At 37.7% G+C, this 21,917-nt stretch overlaps 1 protein-coding gene across 6 annotated transcripts in view; it reads left to right on the top strand.

Moving 5' to 3' along the window:
• Window positions 1–21,917, top strand: part of PARD3B (par-3 family cell polarity regulator beta) — a 398,273-nt gene that overhangs the window by 197,958 nt on the left and 178,398 nt on the right. For all 6 annotated transcript variants that reach the window (XM_088167895.1, XM_014880259.2, XM_088167897.1 and 3 more), the window contains 4 exons: window positions 5,723–5,908; window positions 11,914–12,084; window positions 15,377–15,506; window positions 21,104–21,203. In XM_088167895.1, coding sequence (XP_088024021.1) covers window positions 5,723–5,908; window positions 11,914–12,084; window positions 15,377–15,506; window positions 21,104–21,203 — 587 coding nt within the window. The remainder of the gene's footprint in view (window positions 1–5,722; window positions 5,909–11,913; window positions 12,085–15,376; window positions 15,507–21,103; window positions 21,204–21,917) is intronic.

Raw genomic sequence — 21,917 nt, 5'->3', positions numbered from 1 at the left:
AGCAATTGAGAGAGGCCAGGAGCTGCCTAGAATGCTGGATGGTGCAACCACAGCTTTGAGCAGAAGTTGTGGCTGGTAGACTCCTATAAATATTAGAGAACAAACATCCCTAGGCTGCAGAGATATGCTTACCAGGAGAGGACTGTTTAGAGCTTATTGCAGCTTATTGAAGCCATTGAAAGCTGACAAGCTAAGATTTAGCAAAGCTGAAGGAAGGACCTAACTGGCAAGGACAAAATGGACTGATTATTAAAGTGTTGGGTTGTTTTTTGGTTTTGTGTTGGAGTTTTTTGGTTGTGAGGTGTCTGTTTTGTTGTTAACTTCAACCTGTGTCTCTGTTGAGTAAATTTTGTTAGTACTTAAGAGTATTCCTGTCTCAGTGTACCCCTCTTAAAGGAAAGAAATGAGCAAGAAATTCGGCAAAGGGAACAAGAGACCTATGTGGATGAATAGAGAACTTCTGTCATTACTCAAGTGTAAGCAGGAAATACAGAGGAGATGGAAACAGGGTCAGGTCACTTGGAATGAATATAGAGAGGTTGTCAGAGTAAGTAAAAACAAGATAAGGAAGGCCACGGCCCATCTGGAATTAAATCTGACCAAGGATGTCAAGGACAAGAAGGGCTTCTTCAAATACATCCATAACAAAAGGAAAACCAAGGATAATGTGGGGCCATTACTAAAGATAACAGGGAGCCTGATAACAGAAGGTGCAGAGAAGGCAGAGTTACCAAACACCTTTTTTGAATCGGTCTTCACTGACAAGGCCTGCCTTCAGGATTCTCTGACCTGGGAGACAAGGGTAAAGGAATGTTGGAAAGAATTGCCCTTGGTCAAGAAGGATTGGGTTAGAGAGCACCTAAGCAAACCTGACACCCACAAGTCCATAGGCCCTGATGGGATGCATCCACAAGTGCTGAGAGAGCTGTGGAGGCCATTCACAATCATCTTTGAAAGGTTGTGGTGGTTAGGAATGGTGTCCAAGGACTGGAGGAAAACAAATATCACCCCAAGTCTTCAGAAAGGGCAAGAAGGAAAACCCAGGGAACTCAGTTCCCTGGATGGGAACAGGTGGATGATAAGATAATCAGGAGTAGCCAGCATGGATTCAGTAATGGTAAATCATGCTTGACTAACCTGATTGCCTTTTAAAATGAAACAAGTGCCTGGATGGATGAGGGACATTGTCTACCTCGTCTTCAGCAAGGCTGTCAGCACTGTCTCTCACCACATCCTCATAGGCCAGCTCAGGAAGTGTGGACTGGGTGAGTGGACAGTGAGGTGTATTGAGAAATGGCTGAACAGTGGCACAGGGGCTCGTTGGATGCCTTGGTGTCCCCCAAGGTTCAATACTGGGCCCATTATCCATCAGTGACTTGGGTGAAGGGACAGATGTCTCCTCAGCAGGTTCACTGGGAGGAGTGGCTGATCCCCCCTGCAGCCCTTCAGAAGGACCCTGACAGGTTGGAGAGATGGGGCAGGGAAATTTAACAAAGCCAAATCCAGAGTCCCACATCCAGGGAGGAACCAGCACAGGTTGGGGATTGCCTGATGTCCATGAGCCATCAGTGTGTCCCTGTGGCCAAGAAGGCCAAGGGGATCCTGGAGTGCATCAGGAAGAGCATTGCCATCAGGTCAGGGAGCTGATCCTGCCCCTCTGCTCAGCCCTGGTGAGGCACATCTGGAGTGCTGAGTCCAGTTCTGGGCTCCTCAGCACAGGAGAGACACGGAGCTGCTGGAGCGAGTCCAGAGGATGGCAACGAAGATGATTAAGGAACTCGAGCATCTCTGGTATGAGGAAAGGCTCAGGGAGCTCAAGGATGTGGAGCCTTTCTTGCTGGAGACATTCAAGAACCACCTGGACACAATCCTGTGCTGTGCTCCAGGATGACCCTGCTTGAGAAGGGGGATTGGGCCTGATGACGCTGTTCTCCCTTCCAACCATACCTACTCTGGGACTGTGTGAAAAGTATAAACCAGGCTATCTCAAAGCTCTAACCATCCTGAGGGATCACCACTTAGATATCTGGACTTTGATTGATGTGAAGATTTCTTGTTTATCCTGCTACAGTTGAGTTACTTTCCTATGTCTGCAGTAGGGAATAGCTTCAGTGATATACTATCATTTAATCCTGAACTGCTGGGGTATGATACATTTATTATGGAAAATACAGGATGTGGTTGTTGACTGGGTAATTTATAACATAAAGCTTTAATTTTTTTCCAGGCTAGAAACATATTTGTGTTGCAGCCCATTTCATTCATTCTGTGTTTGAGTGAGTTCAGATTCTAGAATGATCTTGAGGTAAGAAGTGTTTCTAATAGAATTCAAGGTTTAGTGCATTGGAGAGGGTTTCCTTTACCAGACCATAATTTAGCTGATGGTGGTTGCTATATTGTAAAGTATTAATGTCTTGGGATAATGTTTTAGCAAAGTCAGGGAAATAGAAGCAGTAGGAATCCAGCTCTATGAGTCACTATCAGCATTTAATATTCATACCTGCATATTCTAGGAACAGGGGCCATCATTCATTAAATTAGTTGCCCAAAAGAAGCAGTTAATTGATGAGCTGTTAAGTTAAGGATGTCTGGAGCTCTTTTTATCATCAGTGAAAGGTATTGCTTGGGAAGAGCATTATGATCAGGATAATAATTTGAAAATATTCAGCAAGTATAGGATGAAATCAAGCTTCTAGATTTTGTTCATCCTTTTTCTCTCCTCTGGTTTTCCTCCCTTCTGCTGCTTCTCACATCCTCCCACAAATAAGATTTTCAATCTTGTATTTTCACCAAATAGTCTTGATGTTGTAGACTAACTACCAGGCATTTGCTATCAGATGCTACAGTGGGTAGCTGAGGAAAATTTTAAGGGAGTGAAGACAGAGTTTACTTGTCTTACAGTGAATTAAGCACTGACTTGTAGATATGCATCTCCTTTCCTCTTACCCATCCCTGTGAAACCTTTAAATTGTCATTCAGCCTCCATCATGGGAAACAAATTTTAATAGTATTAGTAGACAAAGTTCAACGTTATTTTAAAATCAGTTTTTGCTGGATCTTTAGATAAAGCTGAATATAAATAATGAAAAGGAGAGATGTTTGGGATGATTGGACTATGTTGAACAAGAAACTTGTGAAGGACTTTAAAAAATATTACCGCGTTCTCCAATAATAGGTAAAAGCAGCTTACATTAAATTTACTGAGGTTTTGATATGATTATGTGATCTGTTTCATAGAAAACTGTAGTAAGGAAAATGGTAGGCAAATGTCACAGATTCCAATTTAAGTACTAAGGAAAACATAGGAAATGAAATACAGGTAAAAGTTTGCTGTACTTGTCTGGAGTCCTAATGAACACATCCAGGCATGCATAGAGTGATGTGGACAAGGGCTAGTGCACAGCATAATTATGTTATAGGAAGCTGGGAAATAGAGAATATTGAGAAACAGATAGGTAACCAAATTCAGCTTTATATGAAGTCCGAGCTTGCACTGAGGTAGCACTGTAAAGCAGTTTGTGACTGCTCTGGTTGTGACAGGCATGAGCACCGGCAGCTGTGTGTGCTGTGGTGACAGCCCCCTCACTGCCTTTCTCGTGGTGTGGGCAAAGACAAAACCACAGTATTGACACAGAGAAGGGGCAAGTCTAGTGCAGATGTGCAGATTAAAATGGAAGGAAAGCAGAAACACACAGGAACTGCTTGCCATGGGGAACAGGAAAGTAATACCAAGTCCTGTCCTAAAGGCAGGAGTCATCACGTCTGACACCTTGAGAAGAATTGCTTCTGTCCAGTTCTTGACAGGATGTGCCAGTTGAGTAGAGTTCTGATCTAAGAGTTTGGAATCAATTGACAAGAATATGTGCAAGTTGAAATAAACAAAAGATTTGGCAGAAAATCTTTTCTCTAAAACCTTGAGAAAGTTAAACACAACATGGTTATTGTAGAAGGCCAGTCGTGGTTTTTTTTCCCTTACACTGGTTCATCTGAAGTCAGATGAGGAGTGTTTACAAGTTACCATTCTGTATTGTTCACAGTTGTTAAAAATTCATAGGTTTTGGAGGGGTTATGTTCAGGACGTCCACATCCAAAGCTAAGAAATAAAAGTGACAGATGTGTAACTGAGAACTCTGTACTTCTGGTGAACAAAAACAGAAGCACAAATGTGTATCTTAGGTACTGGAGGTGAATGCTGGTATCAAGACAATTGTTGGTGTTGGTGCTTTGTCATTTTTATATTTGTTAGTTACACAAATTGTATTGACTTTAATATCATTCCAGGTGCATATTGGGGTTGAGCTTGATAGTCAGTTTTCTGGCTGATGTGATTCCTATTTAACCAGTGGTGGCTCATCATCAGTAAAAAGGCATCTGAAATAAATGCAAGTATGCTTAGGTGCTACTGTTTCTTCAGGATATCAATTTGTGCTCTTAGTTCTGGGGTGATACTTTTGTTGCTCAGACGGCATGATAGCGGAATGCAGAGGTGTGCTCTGGCTGCTGAGGAAACATCTGTACTGCTGGCACCTTTGTTCACAATTGCATTGATGCTGTTTGTGCTGCAGGTCCTGGAAGTGATCCCCCATGGGGAAAGAGGAGGATTGGCCCAGCTACTGCACACTTGCAGGTGGCCTCTCTCTACTTGATAATTTGGCATAAGTATTTGACACCCTTGGAAGGCAGCAGTCAGTCATCTTTCAACTTGTAATTGTCTGTGTGCTTCCTTTTCATAGTATTTTTTCCTATTAATTTTTTAATACTGCTGTTTCAAAGAATAGAAAATGTCCAAATGACAAGAAAAAAAAAGCTTATTAGTTGTCTTAGAGTTACATGGAGAAAGAAAAATGGAATAAAATCGAATGTGTTGCATAAGGCCTTTTGCACTAACACTTTCCATGAACACTATTCTGTAATAGGCGTCCTTGTTTTATTTTTGAGGTGTGCCAAGATAAATATTTCAGGCAAAAATTTGATTTTTGTTTAATTGTATGATTCTAACCTGCTTTTAAAAAGACAACCCTTCCCCTCTGCCCAGCAACAGACAGCCCTACAAAACTGCAGATACAGTGTACAGTAAGAGAAAGTTCTTTCTGTTCTTCCATAGCTCTGTATGCTTGACTTGGCAGTCATGCAAACAGCTCTCTAATCTAGAGAAAATCTTAGGATTAACCTACACCAGAAAGAAAAAGGAACAATCAAACCTCTATGGAATAAAAGTATGTACTAAGGGAGTTAGTGCAGAATAAGTTACCATGCTTTCAATTTTCACCTTTGCTTTTGTTACACCAGCTTTCCTCTGCAGACAGGTTTAAGGGAAGGATAATTTTTTAAGGATGAAACTCAATTTTCAAAGGGGAATGGGATTTAACAGTATAACTGTCATTATAGTTTGTGAGCTGCATGTAAAGATGTTGAGAGTTTTATGGCTTAGATTTTTAAAGCAGCTGTGTATAAACGTCTTTTCTACATTCTGCTGCAACATTAGTTTTTATCATGTGGAACTAAGCTATTTTACCTTCTATTTAAGCATATTCCCAGATATCATTAAAAGTAACATTTTAAGCCAGATCTTGTGACAAAATGTCAGCTAAATGCACTGTTGATTATAAGGCTGTTTCTTCAAGTTACTTTCTGGAAAAGAGGACTATTTCTTACTGTACAAATCTATGGATGCCATTCACACTGACTTTACCCCTATTTTCATCCTTGTTTTCTCCAACAGAAAGGAGAACCAAACTGCAGTGTTTTTTCTCCAGAAACCACAGAGCAGCTGACCTTTGAGATTCCTCTGAATGATTCTGGCTCTGCTGGACTTGGTGTGAGCTTGAAAGGCAACAAATCTCGAGAGACAGGAGCTGATCTTGGGATTTTCATCAAATCAGTTATTCATGGAGGTGCTGCTTTTAAGGTATGGAAGGAGCACATCAGGAGATGAATGTGTTAGAATGCTGGCATTTCTATGTTGAGTGCTGAATCTCACATGAGAAGCGTTCTAGGTACAAATATCTTGGTCGCTCATTCCTTTGAGTGAACTACAAATCTAACATGTTGTCCCATGGTTTCTGGCATTGTGTGTGAAGCAACAAAGTTTGCCAAAGTGAAAATGAATTGGTGCAAATTTTAGAGAACATTTGGATGCTGCAGGAAATGGGAAAGCAGAAGAAGGATAAGGATGGGTAGGGATGAGTAGAGGCTTCCTTCCAGCCTTCCCACAACTTACAGGAAAAGTTTAATTGGCTCAGTGACAGAGAAGTTGATAGCTACACTGTGCCTGTAAATAAAAAGCTCTCATAATTTTCTTCTTTTTTATTAATAATATTTTTATCACTGTATTAAAACTGTGTCTTGACTGAGCTTGACATCAGTTGTGCAGAAGTTATCAATTGCTCCTGAGGTGGATTGAAGTGGTAATATTAAATTGGTAAATGACAGTATTATGAGTTGTTCTGTTCCTTCTAAGCACTGTACAAAGACTGTTGTATATTTTATGATTAAAAAGTATTTGATTTATTGTCTAATCTTTAGGAAATCTGTTGACTGCATTCTTTTCCCCTAAATAAAACTTGGAAAAGGTAACTTCTCTGAATGGGAAACAAATTACTTAATCTTTCAGAGCTAGTATATTTAACACCTGTAGAACCACAATGTAATTTTTGTCTTTTATCTTGGCAATTCCTTCCAGTTCTCTCTTCTGTAAAAAATAGCTTTTTATTCAGCGTTATGTAGATTGCTCTGCTGACATCAGCCTGCTGAGTAAGACAATTCACAGCATTAAAACTTCAATAATCATCTATTTACAACAGCTTGTAAATAGCAATAATCAAGGTTTCGGTTTCATGAGAATGTTTAATAGTTCCCTGCTTCTGTTATTTATCTGTCCTAGTCTCACAGTTATTTCAAAGCTTGGATCTTCATCTGACTGGATTACACCAGAACTGAGTTAACTCACATTTGGGCAAATAGGGGCTGGATAAACTCGATTCATGTGCATGCCTGCTGCAGAGTACAACTCATTGTACTGTGGAAATGAGGCTGCCCTCTTTGTTTTCCCAGCTCAGTATCCACACCAGTTGCAACATCAGTGCATTGTCATGGATAAACTCCTTGTTTTGAATGGCCAAGCTGTGCAGCCATATTCTGTATTAGTGGACTGGCTGCCTGACTTGTCATGTCCCAGACTCATAACACAAGCTTTGCTAGCTCTGTATGTTTGCTGCTCTCTATTCCCCCACAGCAGCTCGCTCCAGAGCAGTTAATTTTGGTTTGAGATTTCTGCAGACTACTAAAGCAGGACTTCTGTGCTCACCCCTGAGTGAACAGGCACAGTTAGTCATCATGACTAGATTTTGTCTTGTGATGGTCTGTAGTCCTGTGAACTGTACTCCATTCTACTTCATTATAAGCCTTCTAGCAATTAGACCTGTGTTGTGGTAATGGATCTGAATGTAGGCTCCAGAGCAAATGAGACAGTGGCTGAGGCTCTGGCTTCAACCAGAACTGCTCAGAGACTCTGTCCTGTGTGCAAATGCTCACAGAATGCAGTCATTTTGGCAATGTTTTAAGACCCACAGTCTACTGTTGTGTAATGCATGGAGAACAGCTGTCTTTCTTCTTTCTAATGACCTTTATATAGAACACAACCTAATCAGTGGGTATTAACAATTAATAAAATTTCTTGTATCAAGTTAAAAAGTGTGCACATATTTGTGCATAAATATTTAAAGATGTCCTATTGTCCTCATTTTAAATCTCTTCTTGGAGCAAGTTTTGAAATAAAAAACCTTTTTTTCCAGATGGTAGTTGTCCAGAGCATTTTCCCATGCTATTCACTAGTATTCTCTGAAATGGATTATTATGGATTAAGACATGTGCATTTGCTTTTCAGTGTACAGTGTTTTCTTGGGAAATTGTCACAGGAGGAAATCTTAATGCTCACTGACATGAGAATTCTTTCACTGTTTCTCACTTCTGCATTTAGAATTTAAAATTTTTTCAATATTGATGTATCATGCTAATGTAAGTGGGAACTTTATCCCCTTGTCTATACAGTCACTGCTTGTCCTCAGAAGAAGAAATGTAATACATAGAATTTCAACACGTTTGTTTCACTGATAAAGTAAATGCTCAATCCTTCTAATGCTGTATAAAGGTTTGAGACATTAAATTTCTCTTACCCATGTGTTTTTAAGAATGAAGAGTAGACTGTGAGATGCAGATCATCTTTTTTGGTTACCATTACTTGTTATTGGCTTGAATCAAGGTCTGAAGAGAGGATAATAGTTTAAAGTTTTTTTTAATATATTAACACATTAATCTATCTCTAATGTGTTAGTGGCATTGCAAAGTGTAGTAAGGGATATTTAAAAAAAATAATGGAAAACTTAAGTATTTAATTCTATCTTTTATCATTTTTCTTTTGTCCTAGCTCATGGTTTTAGAAAATGTCAATGCATGTAGCATCATACATACTGCAGCAAGACTCAGTCCTCTTTAATGCTCTGCTTACAAAATCAAACAAAATAAAAATGCCTTAAAAGTTCCAGGTTTGTATTTTAACACTGTATCCCTCAGGCATAAAACCAGTTGCTTTTACTGATTGAACCATTATGTCCCTTCTTAACCTTCTTTTGTAGTTTTGAAGTATTGATTTTTTTAACGTCCCTAAGATAAAGAGGTTACTAGAATACTTGATATTTGTACTTATGCAGAGCCTTTCATGTGAAGAAAACTAACACTTGACTGAGTTTAAATGCATCGTCATTCCCCCAGCTTTGGGGATTTCAGCCTTGTTCACCTCGAGATATCTTGGCTTTTCACTTACGATGCATTCCTGAGGATCAGGTACTTGCAATCCAGGTGCAGCTGAAATGAAACAGAGCCATGACAATAATGTAATATTTTCAACGTGTGCATTTGTTCAAATCAAACATGGTGTAGCTCTAATGTCCTTGGTACTCCTGCTGTTGCAATAAATGTTGCTCATTGTGTGCAATGGATGGGGAAATTGGATAATTCCAATAATTGCCATTAGGGCATTTCTGACAGAAATGTCATTTGTGTGACAAGGGAAATAACTTATTGTGCCTTGATTAAAAACATAAGTCCTTGAAGATCATGGCATTATATCTTCCTGCTGTACTGTAAAAAGTGGGAGTTGTGTGAATGGCTGTGAAGAATGTGGCAGCCATGTGGTGGTAGACTGCCCCTTGCTGTGAGTCACCATAAAAAAACCCAGCATTTTTTGAATAAGCGAGGGAAGAATAACATCAGCCTCTATTAGAATAGCTCACTCGCAGTTCCAGAGATGGCATTTGAAAACTGTTCTGCTGAAATGCCAAATGTTGTTTTCCTACTCAAAAGCCACAAAGAAACCTACCTCTCAGAGATGAAAGAAGAAACGTGTTAAAACAACATTTAGCTTGTTTTGAGCCAAGCAGATTTTCTTGCAGTTCAGGCTTCCAAACCAGGCCATAACACAAGAGATGTGAAAATCTGTGTTTGGAAACTGTTTAGATGTCAGGAATTTTTTTTTCCTGGTCTTTAAAAAGGCAAAAGGTTTTTCTGTGAAGTAACTTCTGCCTGTTGTGTGAAAACAGCATTCATCTGTCTTCCAGCCTGTCTTGTGCAGGTGACTTAGCAAGTGTAGTTGATCAACATTTATGAATGATGCACATCTTTTTTCTTCTATCACAATTTAAGTGTTAAATTCAAGTTGAATTTTTCATTTAAATGCTGCACATAACAATGTGGGAAGAAAGGAAGATGCATCAAAAGAAGCACTTTAAGAAGTAATGTAATTAAAATATAAATAAAGTCTCATACAAAAATACTACAAGGAAAATTAAAAACTGGGCCAATATAGAGCCTTGTGAGGCTCAGTGATTCATTTAAAAATGTGTGCTGTGTTCAGGACAGTTGCATACTTCACAGATGTCGTCGTGACAAGATGCATTTGGCATTGTATTTGTATATACTTTAGACAGAAACTTTAACAGATATTTATACATGGTGGTTTTTTTCCAGAAAGGAAAAAAGGTAATCCAAGAAACTGTAGGCCCATAGAGGGAGAACGTGAGGACCTGTAAAATTTTCAAAGTCTTACAGAAACTTAGAAAAAATAAAATATTTTCCCTCAAACTCCTGTTGCTCTGAATAGCTCCATTCATTTCAGCAAATTTTGATTGAACACAGAGGAATTACAACATGTGCAAATAATAAAATTTTCAGTTCAGCAATGTTAACTCTTGTCTCCCTAAACTTTAGCTCTTGTGATGGCATAATTTATATGTGGAGAAAGGGAGGGGTTAACCCACTGACTTTGATTCTATGTACATCTAAGTAGGCATAAAATATTCAGCAGAGAGGTGGGAGAGGTTTCAGTATCTCTTTCAAATGGCCTCTCTGTTTTCAATCCTCCATTCCCACACCCTCCCAAGAAAAGTTTTATTTCTCTTCATTGTCCTTCTCTGAGTCACTCATCTTCTAATTATTTCTTTCTATCTTCTTGTCCATCCCAATTTATTTTGGATTTTGTTATATACTATTTTTTTCTTCAGCTTTGTGGTTATCTGTACCCTGGTGTAGTGATGATAATATGCAGTTCCAATAAAAATAACACTTAATAAAGCTGGGTGTGTCACAGCTACTGTAACTCACTCAAAAAATTACTTAGACTTGGCAGCAATAGCAGAATAGTGAGTTGAACATCTTAGTTACAGAAAAAATAGAAACCATATAGTAAATACATTTTGTATTGTTCAGATTCATGAAATATGTCAACAGTTCAGATGAGTGCCTTATGAAGAGTTCATGCTGAGCCTGTGACTGAATCATACTCACCTTAACCAAGCACTGTATTCTGTGCAAGATCTTCCCTGTTACTGTTTCTTCACTGCCTTGTATTAGATGTCTTTGGTTTCTTACTCCTCCTTGTTTGAGGTCTGATGCCAGTCTGATAATTGTGAACTTGACAAGCTTTAAAAGAAAATCCTGTGTCTCAATTAAATAGACTTTATTCTCTTGTTAAAGAGAGGAAAGTCCATGGCACATTCCTTTATGAAAAGAAATAAATCACAGATCATGACAACAGCAATAGGACTCCTAAATCACAAAATAGCAGAGTCCACAATTTTATTACACCCACATATGTCAGTTACCTTGGCAAATTAAGCTGAATTACTTTTTCAAGGCATTGGTTACTCTAGCTCAACCCTAATTTTGTTACTGGCAGCAGTTTTGGATGTTGTAAAATAGGGATAGCATTAATTAGTAAGGATGCTTAAGTTTTAGTGACCATTCTGTACTGAGGATGCTGGCCCGTGTGATGGCATGAGAATTGTGACAAGATACACACCAACAAGACTGTAAGACAAAATTCTGGAGCTATTTCTTACCAGATCTTCATAGCAGATAATAATGTGTGAAAAATAGGTCGTAGTACTCCTTTGTGGTTGCAGTGTGGATACTAATCTTGTAGTGTGGGCCCTTTAAACTAACAGAAAGCTTTTCCTATTTTTTTTTTTTTTTTTTTTTTTTGGAGATAGGTGAATGAGTGGGGTTTTGTGGGGTTTTATGTGGTTTGTGCTATTTTGATTTTGCGTGTTTGGTTTGGGAGGTTATAATTATTTAATTAATCAAACTGATACAAATAAACTGTAAATGCAAGAAAAACAGCAGTCTGTGCACGAATGTCTATGTTTGTATTTGCACTATGAACCCTTTACAAAAATGTAGTAAATACGGGAAGAAAATTGCTAGTTATAGGACACAAAGTTATTTCTGGCACTGTCCAGTCTCTTATTTATTGAGTTATAGGAGCAATGTCTGATTGTCTGCATTGTGCTTTCCCATATGTAGCACCTCTGCTTAATAATTCACGGGGGTTTTCAGAATTGTCTTTGTGTTCTGCTGCAGGACGGTCGTCTGCGAGTGAACGATCAGCTGGTGGCAGTGAACGGGGAGTCGCTCCTGGGCAAGTCCAACCACGAGGCCATGGAAACCCTCAGGCGCTCCATGTCCATGGAGGGCAACATTCGGGGCAGGATCCAGCTGGTCGTGCTCCGCAGGCTGGAGGTGCACGCAGAGGTGAGGCAGTAAAAGCGTTTATTACATCCATGTCTTTCCAGTCCCAGTCGTTCTGCACATAAGAGATGATGGCTAAAGGCTTGGTACAGAGAGCTTCTCCTGGAGAGGGGACTCACAAAATATTTCTCATTGATGTCTCCTGCTGTTCTTGTTAAGACTAGGCCAAAAGTTGCTTCTTATTTTAATTCAACAGGTATTAGAACAAAAGAAAATATGGTTTCTAAAAAGTTAATTTAGGATTAATATATTGATGTCGTTTTAACTGTCTGCTCCCTCCTCAAGGCAATTGCTGGGATACAGGCAATTTATTCTGATTTCATTTGTTGTTATAATCAAAGACCTGAGTATCTTAGTGTGACTAGGATTTTACTTTACTCTTGCTTTTTCTTTTTTATTAGTACTTAATGTATTTTCTGGGCTTGTCTTGCCTTTTTGTTATTTTTTTTTCTTGACCTTCAAGGATTTAAATATTTTACTTTTCCTGGTCAGATGAAGATTCCTTCAGGATAGGTTTCTGAGTAGATTAATATAAAATCTATTTAAAGTAAAAAAATAAGAAAAGAAAGACATTTTTAACTATTATGTTTTCTAGACATCATATAAATTGATGTTTGCCAGTCACTTCTTATTTTGAAAAAGATTGGTTTATGAACTCCCTTGCTCCCTCTTTCATTTATGCATGCACACACATATGCACACTCTTTTCTCATCTTTACATAGATAATATACATATATACTGTCTGCCTTTTCTACTCACCCCTGTTTTGATTTTAACCCTTGAGCATATATTGTTAAAAGTTTTAAATACCCGTAGAGTTCTTTAAACTGGAAGTATGTACAAGTGGATTGGGATGTAAAAGGTTGTAATAAATCTCATTATAGAATTCCGAGATATTTCAAGCTTCTTATTTAGTGAGCATTACTGGAACATTTTAAAATGTTACAAACAATCATGTTTGTGGGTGTATTTGCATAAAATTTCAGAGGGAGGAAGAGAATGCAGGTGTCTTGTAATTTAATTGACTCTTAAATATTTTTCTGATAATTTTCTATGTAATTTACTACCATCATTTATTGATGAGAAATGGATTTAGAAATATATCATTTCCCAAATATTGCACTCTTACTATGTTGGGAGGACACTTTGGAAAAGCCACATGATGTCAGTTGTGCCAGGAAAATATGAAAAGTATCCATTAGCAATTCTGGAATATGTTAGAGGAAAATGCATTTTTGCTTTCCCTTTATATGTGACAGCATCCTGCTGTAAGGAAGAATTATGAAGTATATGTTATATTTATTGTGCACTTTTGGAATATAAGGAAGATAGCTCACCTTCAAAGAAAGTTCAGTCCCATGAGTTTTCTTTTCTTTACTAAAGCTACTTCTTTTAAAAAAGCTTCCAATCAAGCATCAGATTGACCTAGTAAAAGTATGAGGCTGCTTTTTATAGTTAAGCGTACAGTTTGAATATTATCCAGATGTATGAAGGAGGTAAATAGTCTTGACTCATGCCCTATGAAGAATGCATAATAAGGTCTTGATTGAATCAAATTCATTTTAGACAGGAATTAATTTTTATAGGGTAGTCTTTGCGTTCAATTGTAATTCCATTTGAGTCTGGAGACCATAGCAGAAATGGGTTGGTGCCCATTCTTCCCTTTCCCCAAAACAGCTACCCAAGCACTGCATCTCAGCTTGGCAGAAGGAGAATATGTTTAGAAACACATTATTGTTTTTATTGGGCAGGACACTAATGGAGGTCTTCCATGACAGCTATGTTTTATAAGCTGAATACTTGAATTAGGTTGGTTACTGATCACTTGTTGGGATATTGATTGTGTCATTTATCAAAGAGCTGGAAAAGCAGATTTGTTGTTGCTGTTAATTCAAGGCTCCTTATTCCCCTGTGTCTCCAATGGGTAGTTTGAAAAAGCAGTAAATGTGGACTTTACAACCTAAGGAAGCTTATGTAAACTAAACACTCCAGTTTCAAGAGGAAACACAACTGTCAGTGCTTGTGTGGTGTGTGTGTGTGTTTCTGTATGGAGGTTTTCAAATGGCTGATTCTGCACTGAGGAAAAGAGAATGTTACATGTGCCGTCTGTCCACTAAGTTTAGATTTGTAGCCATATTGTCACCCTGAGCATCTCAGCAATCATTTGTGTTCTGAGGTGCAATTTTTCCAATTTATTATGCTTATTTTCATTGTACTTATTCTACCACTATTTTATTACTGTTTTATCTTTATTAAGTTACATTATTTTATTTTTATTATTAAGCTTGAAAAACAGGTTGCAAGGAGGTGTAACATGCTGTCCTTCCTTATGTCTTGGTTTGCAGGCAGTCACTTGCCAATACATCAAACCTCTTGCATCATTTTAAAAATAAATTACATGGGTTAGATACATGCATTTCTTCTGTAGCTGTGACTATGGAATTTTTTAAAAAAGTATATTTAGTATAACATTTACTGACATAATGAACATGCAGTTTAAAAATAGAAGCCAGTTGGATCTGGCTTCAAAAAAACAGATATAAAATCACAGAAAATATAAAGGTTGCTTTGAAAACTAGCCATAATATTTCCCCTGTGTGGGTTTTTGGTTTTCCCTGAATAATGACTACGGAAATGTCTTTCTGGGTCTGTCCCAGTTTTAGAAACTGTGATTTTTTTAAATTTTTTTTTTCCCCAACATTTTTCCTTTGAGCAACTGCTCAGGAGAATAAATTAGGCGCTATGGCATGTATGGGCGGGGGGGTGGGTAGGAAATGTCTCAAAAGAAAAGCTGACTAGAGGTGTGACAGGAGTTTGTTTAGCTGCTAGCCAGAAGACCTGCGTTTGGGAGTTTGGTGTAACTCCTTACTTGCAAAACTGTTCTAGTGTGTGATCATCAGAACATATGCACTCAGTCTCGGGGAGAAGGGAACCAGCTGGCTGGCAGAAAAATACCATTGGCATTGCCCATGTTCTTGTGTTGACAATGTCACAAGCTGCCCTCCCAGATGGAGAATTTGAATGAAGCCAGTTGTGGGTCATAAAAAAAAGTCTTCATTTTTGTGCATCATTCTTAATGGTTGTTATTGCTTGGATGTTGTTCTTATTTCGTGGTCAGCAAAACCAGACTGCAATTTTGAAGAGCTCTCTCAAGTTTCTTATTGGAGGAGGCAATATACAGTGAACACATTGTATCACACCGTGTCCGTGCACTGTCTGCAGTGATGGATGCTCTTCTGCCTTGTTGAATATGCAAATTTTGTGTTGCAATGTGTGGTTCTGTTTTTCCCTTAGGAACGTTCAGAGCAGGGAGTCTTTCAGAAATCAGCCTTTGACGGGAGTCATAACTTCGCAGCTGCTTCCCGACGCAATGATACCATTCTCCAGCAATTTGTAACATGCAGTCCTCAGGAAGGAATAAAAGGTAGTCTCTACATCTCCTTCTCTGTGCTGAGAGAGTGCTTTGTGGTTTTGTTTCCTGAAATCCACAGCCACCAAAAGCAGTTAATTAGAGTAAGTGCACGCTATGTTACTTTGAGGCTTGAAGATCCAGCAAGGGTGGGAGAGCTGACTCAGAAGTTGTGAATGAGATTCCTGGCACAAATTCCAGTTTAAGTAACAGTTTCTAGCTCGCTGCCCCAACACGTAAGGCTGGAAAAAAACAAATGATGAGTGCAAAATATATGTTGTCAAAATGTTTATTTTCTATATATCTTTAATGAGTGCAATGATTTTTATATTTAATTTTTAGATTATGTCTTAGGTTATTATAAGCTTAATTAATTTATACTAAAGCTTGATGTTTGAAAAGTGCAGTTGCTTATTTTAGACTTAAAGGTAAAATTTGTTCAAAGGTTAGAAACATCCCCTTAATTTACAAGTTGGAATTATATTAATGAACTCATTAAAAAGAATTAGGTAATCGTGTAAATTGTGCAAAGAAAACCTACATGTGCAAACATATGGAGGCATACAAGTAAGAGCATTTAAGGCCACTTCTTTTCCTGTCTTTTTTCGTTTGTGATAGCATACTGTACTTTCTTTCCAATTTGTTCCTGACTCAGCAAGGTACCAGTTATTTGAAAAGTTCAAGTATTTCAGATGGTCTTGACCCCTATCCTTTTAAATGTGCTCTCATTCTTCAAGCCAAGCACATAGCTAAATACCTTTCAGTAGGAAAAAAAAGATTTTCTTTGATGTAGTTGAATTATGCATGATTTTTCCCACTTTCCTAGACAACTGTGGAATCAGGGTAGCCTGCAAAAAGTAATTTCATAGGCTGCTGTGATGACTGTGTGGGGTACTTTTAATCAAAACCAAAGAACCCTTATCTGTAAAATTCAAGAGAAACTCCCATTGAATTTAGGGGTAACTTATTTTTGTTGACTTCAGTATTTTGACTGTGCGACTCCAGGCAAGGAATTAGGTACAGCCTGAAGCATTGTAGATATTCAAGGATCAGATCCTTTTGCTTAGATCCTCCTTTTGTTTCTCTTGTATGAAATTTGCACTCATTCTGTAGTTTCAGGAGAAAAGGGTCCAATCCTTGGAGCTAGCCTGCCCTATAGAGTTAGGCATTACCAAAGAAACAGCAGAAAACAGCAAATGCCTTTTAATGCTTCCTTAAAAACCGTAAAAGTAAATGCTCTAGAGCCATTGATGCAGATGAATGGCAACTGCTAACCTGTCACTTAAATTCAAAACAAAGTATGTGGAAGAGTTGCACTTTCAGATAAGGATTCTTCAAGTGTGATGGAAAAATCAGCATGGCTAGTTTTCAGCTCAGTCATACAATTATTTAAAATAGGCATCGTTTTAATTCAAGAATTATAGTTAAGAGAGCATTTTAGCCAAAAATAGTGATGGCCTCAGAAAAGAATGTGTTGGATGTGAAAAGGAAGCTTTGGAGTGCTGCTGGCACAGGAGGGTGTGGCATGGCTGGGAAGTGATTGGAATTGGAGTCAGTTGACAAGAGGTGACAAAGGTTACTACCACTTACTCAAGGTATCATTGTATTGTGATTTCTGTTGAAGATTTGGCATTTGATGAGTAAAATTTCAGTGATTTTAATGGAAAACTGCCTAGGCACTTGCAGAAGGAGGGCTGTGGGATGGCTCTGATAAGAAATTGTTTTGGTAAAAGACAATTTGGACTTACACTAGCCTCACACACTGCAGAAATATTTATCTTATTTTGAAATCATAGTATTAATTATTATTGAGCTAAATGCTCATTCTGCTTTCTGTATGAGCCTGTCACCTATTTCCTCCCTTCACTGGCTTAGTTTTTTTTACATTGTTTATTAGATAGTTTTGTCATCAGTGTTTCAAGTCATCTGTTAGCAGCTATGAACTTTAGGTTGTGTGTCTGTGTAAGGACATGAGTCACAGACCAGGTGAGATTTTGTGTGAGGCAGGAAGAGATCCTTATACATGCTCCCAGTGTGCTATCCACATCTTGAACATAGAAGTGCAGTTGGTACATTTTTGCAAAGAATAATAAAACACAGAAGAGATTTTTAACATAATATGGGATCTGATGTAAGAATTTAATGTAGGAGCTGTATTATGTTTCATAAAATGTCACTTTCTTAATTAATGTTTTCTAATAAGTTATTTCCAGTACCCTTCACTGCTCCTACCAATAAAATTCTTATAAAAGCTCAGCAAAAATACACTGAAGCTAGGCCTGCTAATATTGCTGTCTCTTTTAAGAGTCTTTTTTATTAGACATGAGCAAGAAAAACTAATGTCTGGGGAAAAGCGCTTATAGCCAAAACATTAAATTTTGTCTTGCCTGTGGATATTTAAATAAAGGGGGAGGAGATAGTGATCCAATATTGAAATGCCAGTGTTTGTTCTATTTTTGCATTAATAACACTTGCTGCCTTCAGGTCCTCACTTATTTTGCTGCCAAGCTGTTGCACGGTGCTTTTTAGAACAATCTCTTTGAGAATTGTTACTTTAGTGCCAGCAGCTTTGCATTTCTGGTGTTGAAAGATTACTGGAATGTGTTTCATTAGAAGTTCTGACATATTTCTTATAACCCTATATTATAAATACTTTTAGGGAAAATGCTGTCATCTCTCTGTTAAGTAGTAAAATACTCAAACTTTCTTTACCAGAGACTGCAGAATCTTCATGGTTGTACAAGCACCTCTGTTTTCATACATATGTGGTAACATCAAGCTAGAAAATCAAGAAGTGAAATTTTTAATTATTTAGATTTTCCTTGTAAATACTGCACTTCTTATAGACAGGTTCAATTTTTGCTCTGCTTGAGTTAATCTTTTTTACTCTCTTAGTCTGTTTAATATCTGAAAATTCAATACATTTTGTTCAGTGCTTAGATTTATCTAGATCTGTTAAGGTCATTTCCTGAGGTCTTGAACAGGGAGCCAGTGACTGCCCCTTAGGTTAAATTCTCTCATGCTCTGGCTCCTGCTCCCATTTTACTGGGAGCTGTAATCCCTTATGATCATTTCCAATTGACTGAGGAAGTCTGACGTTTTTCTGTGTGTACCCTTTTGTTACTTAAAGAAAAATACCAGTGGTAACCCATGATCAAACTGCCTTGGTGAAAGGATGTACCAATTACTGGGAATCCAAGTTAGTATAACTACATGATATGCTCAGTCTCTTGCCATGGCTAAAGGAGACTGCTCAAAAAGGCTAACCACAGTGTAAGTGTGGTGTGGTTCTATTTTTTTTTTCTTTTTAGTTTGTTGGGGTTTTTTGTGGGTTTGGGAGGTTTTTCGCTTTTTTTCTTTTTTTGATGTGTTTTTTTTTCCTTTTTGTTTTCTGGGAGTTTGTAAACTTTTACCATCAGGCATCTCTTTCTTACTTTTGATAATCAATGGTTTAGGGACTTAGTAAGTCAAAGGTTCTGTCGGGACCCTTGTGCCAAGGATACATCTCTAACTTTGTTACATTTCTTAATCATTTCTTAAAATTTTGTTTCCAAAGTATCTTTATGGCAGTAGTAAAAAACACTACTTTGTATGTGTCCTAATTGTGCTACTTGATAGTTCAACTGCTTGCCTTCTAGTTACTGTGCATGAGACAGTGAGAGCTTCCTTTTCACCTTATGCATAGCTTCCACAATTGCATAGACTCTTCTTGTTATCCCCTTTTATTGCTTCTTTCTCTAAACTAAAGAGTCCTTATCTGTGGTCCTTGTAGGAGTGTTTATACCCGTGTCCAACTATCCTTGCTACCTTTTCAATATGCTTCTGAATTATATTACATGATTTTTCAAATAGGAAGAATGAAACCTTTGACACTATTTAAAAACGAGGCACACCATTAACTATTGAGTTCTAGTTGGAGTGTTTGGACTTTTTTACACTTGTCAATGACTGCCTCCTTTGACTTCACTAAACATGTATTGAAAGAACAATCCAGTGCATATCTAGTGTACTGTTCCAGAGCCGTGAGCCTTCGTATAAGTCTCAGGAGTTTTCCCCTACTTCCATGTGCATTACTTTGCAGTCTCTTACAGGGAATTTCACCTGCATTTCTTACTAATGTCCTGCAGTCTTTTTGCAGAGCTTCCGTAGTCTCCTTCCTTTTGGTAATTACATTGGTATCACATTGAACAATATGAGTTACTCTTTTGTTCTAAGTTCTTTTTCTGTGAGAACTTGCTTTTTACTTCTCATTTGTTTCCTGGTTTTATATTCAAACCTGAAAGAATGGGGATCACAGTGCAAGAAGCTCGTGTGCATATGTAAGGTAGCATACCTATATTTTGCATCAGACTGACAATTATTTTTTAAGGTCTCATTAAAACTTTCTTCCTCAACTGCTTATTCTCACTTTCTTTTATGATGCTCACACTTCTCCTGAGATACAGGATTTGAGCTATTTTTTCTTATTCTCATATTTAGGAGGCTATCCAGCCAATAGGAATTTTAAAGGATTCTTGAGCTAATAGTGTGGGTTTGTGGGGGTTGTTTTTTGTTTGGTTTTTTGGGGGGAGTTTTTTTGTTGGAATTTTTCCCCAAATATTTTTTTGTTTGTTACACGAGTGCTCTTATGAAATGAATATAATCTATTGCTTTCTCCTTTGATTCCCTCCTTGCCAATCCTTTTTCTTTTAGGGTAGTGCTTTCAGACAGAATTGTGCAAAAAGACTGCCATCATTCCATGCAACAGAATAGGTCACATTAGTGTGGCATGTCATTGTTACATTGCTTACTTGCCATTGAAACCCAAGGAAGTGTCCATGTTTCCTATTAAGTCTGGGAGGGGTGAAGACATATTCTACCTTGAAAAATGCAGGGACTTTTTCTAAGATGATACCTTTGGGTAGAGAAGTGAATTTATAGAATAGTAATGAACTGGCCTGCAGTGAGCATAGCAGTCTTCCTAAATATTGCAGGTATTTAAGTGTTGTTGCTTAGCAAACCACTGAATGGTTTGAGTAGTTCATATTTGTCTTTGTAAAAAGTAATTTTCTAGTGTTAGCTGAGTGCTGTTTGTAAAGGTAAAGAAGGAGTTACCATAATGGTAGGAAAGTGAAGACTGTAATTAAGAAATGCCTCTTTGTTCTCTTGCTATAGGATAACAGAAATTTTTCTTCTTCTGAGCTCTTTGCTGAGAATGTGGTTCTCTTCTGTATATGAAAGGTGATAAATGCTCCCCATCAAAGGGACTGAAATCATGAACCTACAATCAGTTTGAATGCAGCTATGGAGAAGTTAAAAATGGAGTAAAGCACTCTACTAAAACAGAGTAAAGCAATTTGTGCTTTGCATTCGACTTCGCTATAAGGACAAAATTTCCCTATATTTACCTTTAATTATATATATGCAAATCTGAAAATCAGCTCTTCAGGAAAATCCCAAGGGGTGTATTTTCTGCTTGGTGTGATTTTAATTCTAGTTTAGTTAGTTTAGGGATTTGAATAATTTGTGATTTACTTCAGCATTGCTTGAGGCCTTCCAGTCATCAGTCAATGAACTGATGTAATGTAGTTGTTTCTGCAGGTTATTTAACCCCTTTCTAAATTTTGTTTCAGAGTTTCAGGTTTCTGATCGTGGCACTAGTGAAAACGAAACCCCTCCACCTCTCCCACCACATCCTAGTGAGGATCTTCTGAATGAGGATTATAATCACAGGTTGGACTTCAGCTTTTCTGAATAGTTACAGCACTAATTGCTCAGTAGTTGTTGTGATAATAGTTCTAATTGATTATAAAACCACTTTTTAAAAAATATTTGTACCACTTTCTTTAGTCACCTGGAAGGTCTTTTAACATAAGCTGTGAATGTTATTTTAGCATTTAGTGTGTTGTTCATTTCATTTGTAGTAAGCTGCAGTATGCCTGTTGTCCATGATAGATGATACCTCTCTTGTGTTCAGTGAAACAAAAATATCCCAAAGCATAATCTCAATTTTAAAAAAATGTTAATTTAAAATGGTTCTGTGGGTGCAAGATATAAATGCAGTGTGAAGTCTCTTAAAGCTTTAAAAGTCCAAGCCAAACACGGTTAGTAAGAAACTGAATCTCCTTGTGTCACACAAAGATATTCTTGAGATTACAAAATGAATTTTCAGTAAGTCTGAACATTGAAATGTATAGGAGAAAAATTAATGAACACTTTACCATGTGTAAAGGTACTGGGTAGATTTTTCAGATACTTCTGCAAAGCCTGACATGCTTGTTAGCATGTAGTAAACACACTGAGTATTTAGTAAATACAGGAGTTTGAAGGTGCGGGGAAAAAAGTATAAACACATTGAAGTTCACAATGGTTCATACTGTCCATCTCAAGTAGCACAGGACTCAAATCAAAGGCATCATTTCAGCCTCTCCTGATGATAAGGAATGC

This window comes from Sturnus vulgaris, chromosome 7 (genome assembly GCF_052056855.1).
Source record: "Sturnus vulgaris isolate bStuVul1 chromosome 7, bStuVul1.hap1, whole genome shotgun sequence".
Classification (NCBI taxonomy): Eukaryota; Metazoa; Chordata; class Aves; order Passeriformes; family Sturnidae; genus Sturnus; species Sturnus vulgaris.
The sequence above is the reverse complement of the archived record's forward strand: the minus strand, read 5'-3'. Positions and strand labels throughout refer to the sequence as shown.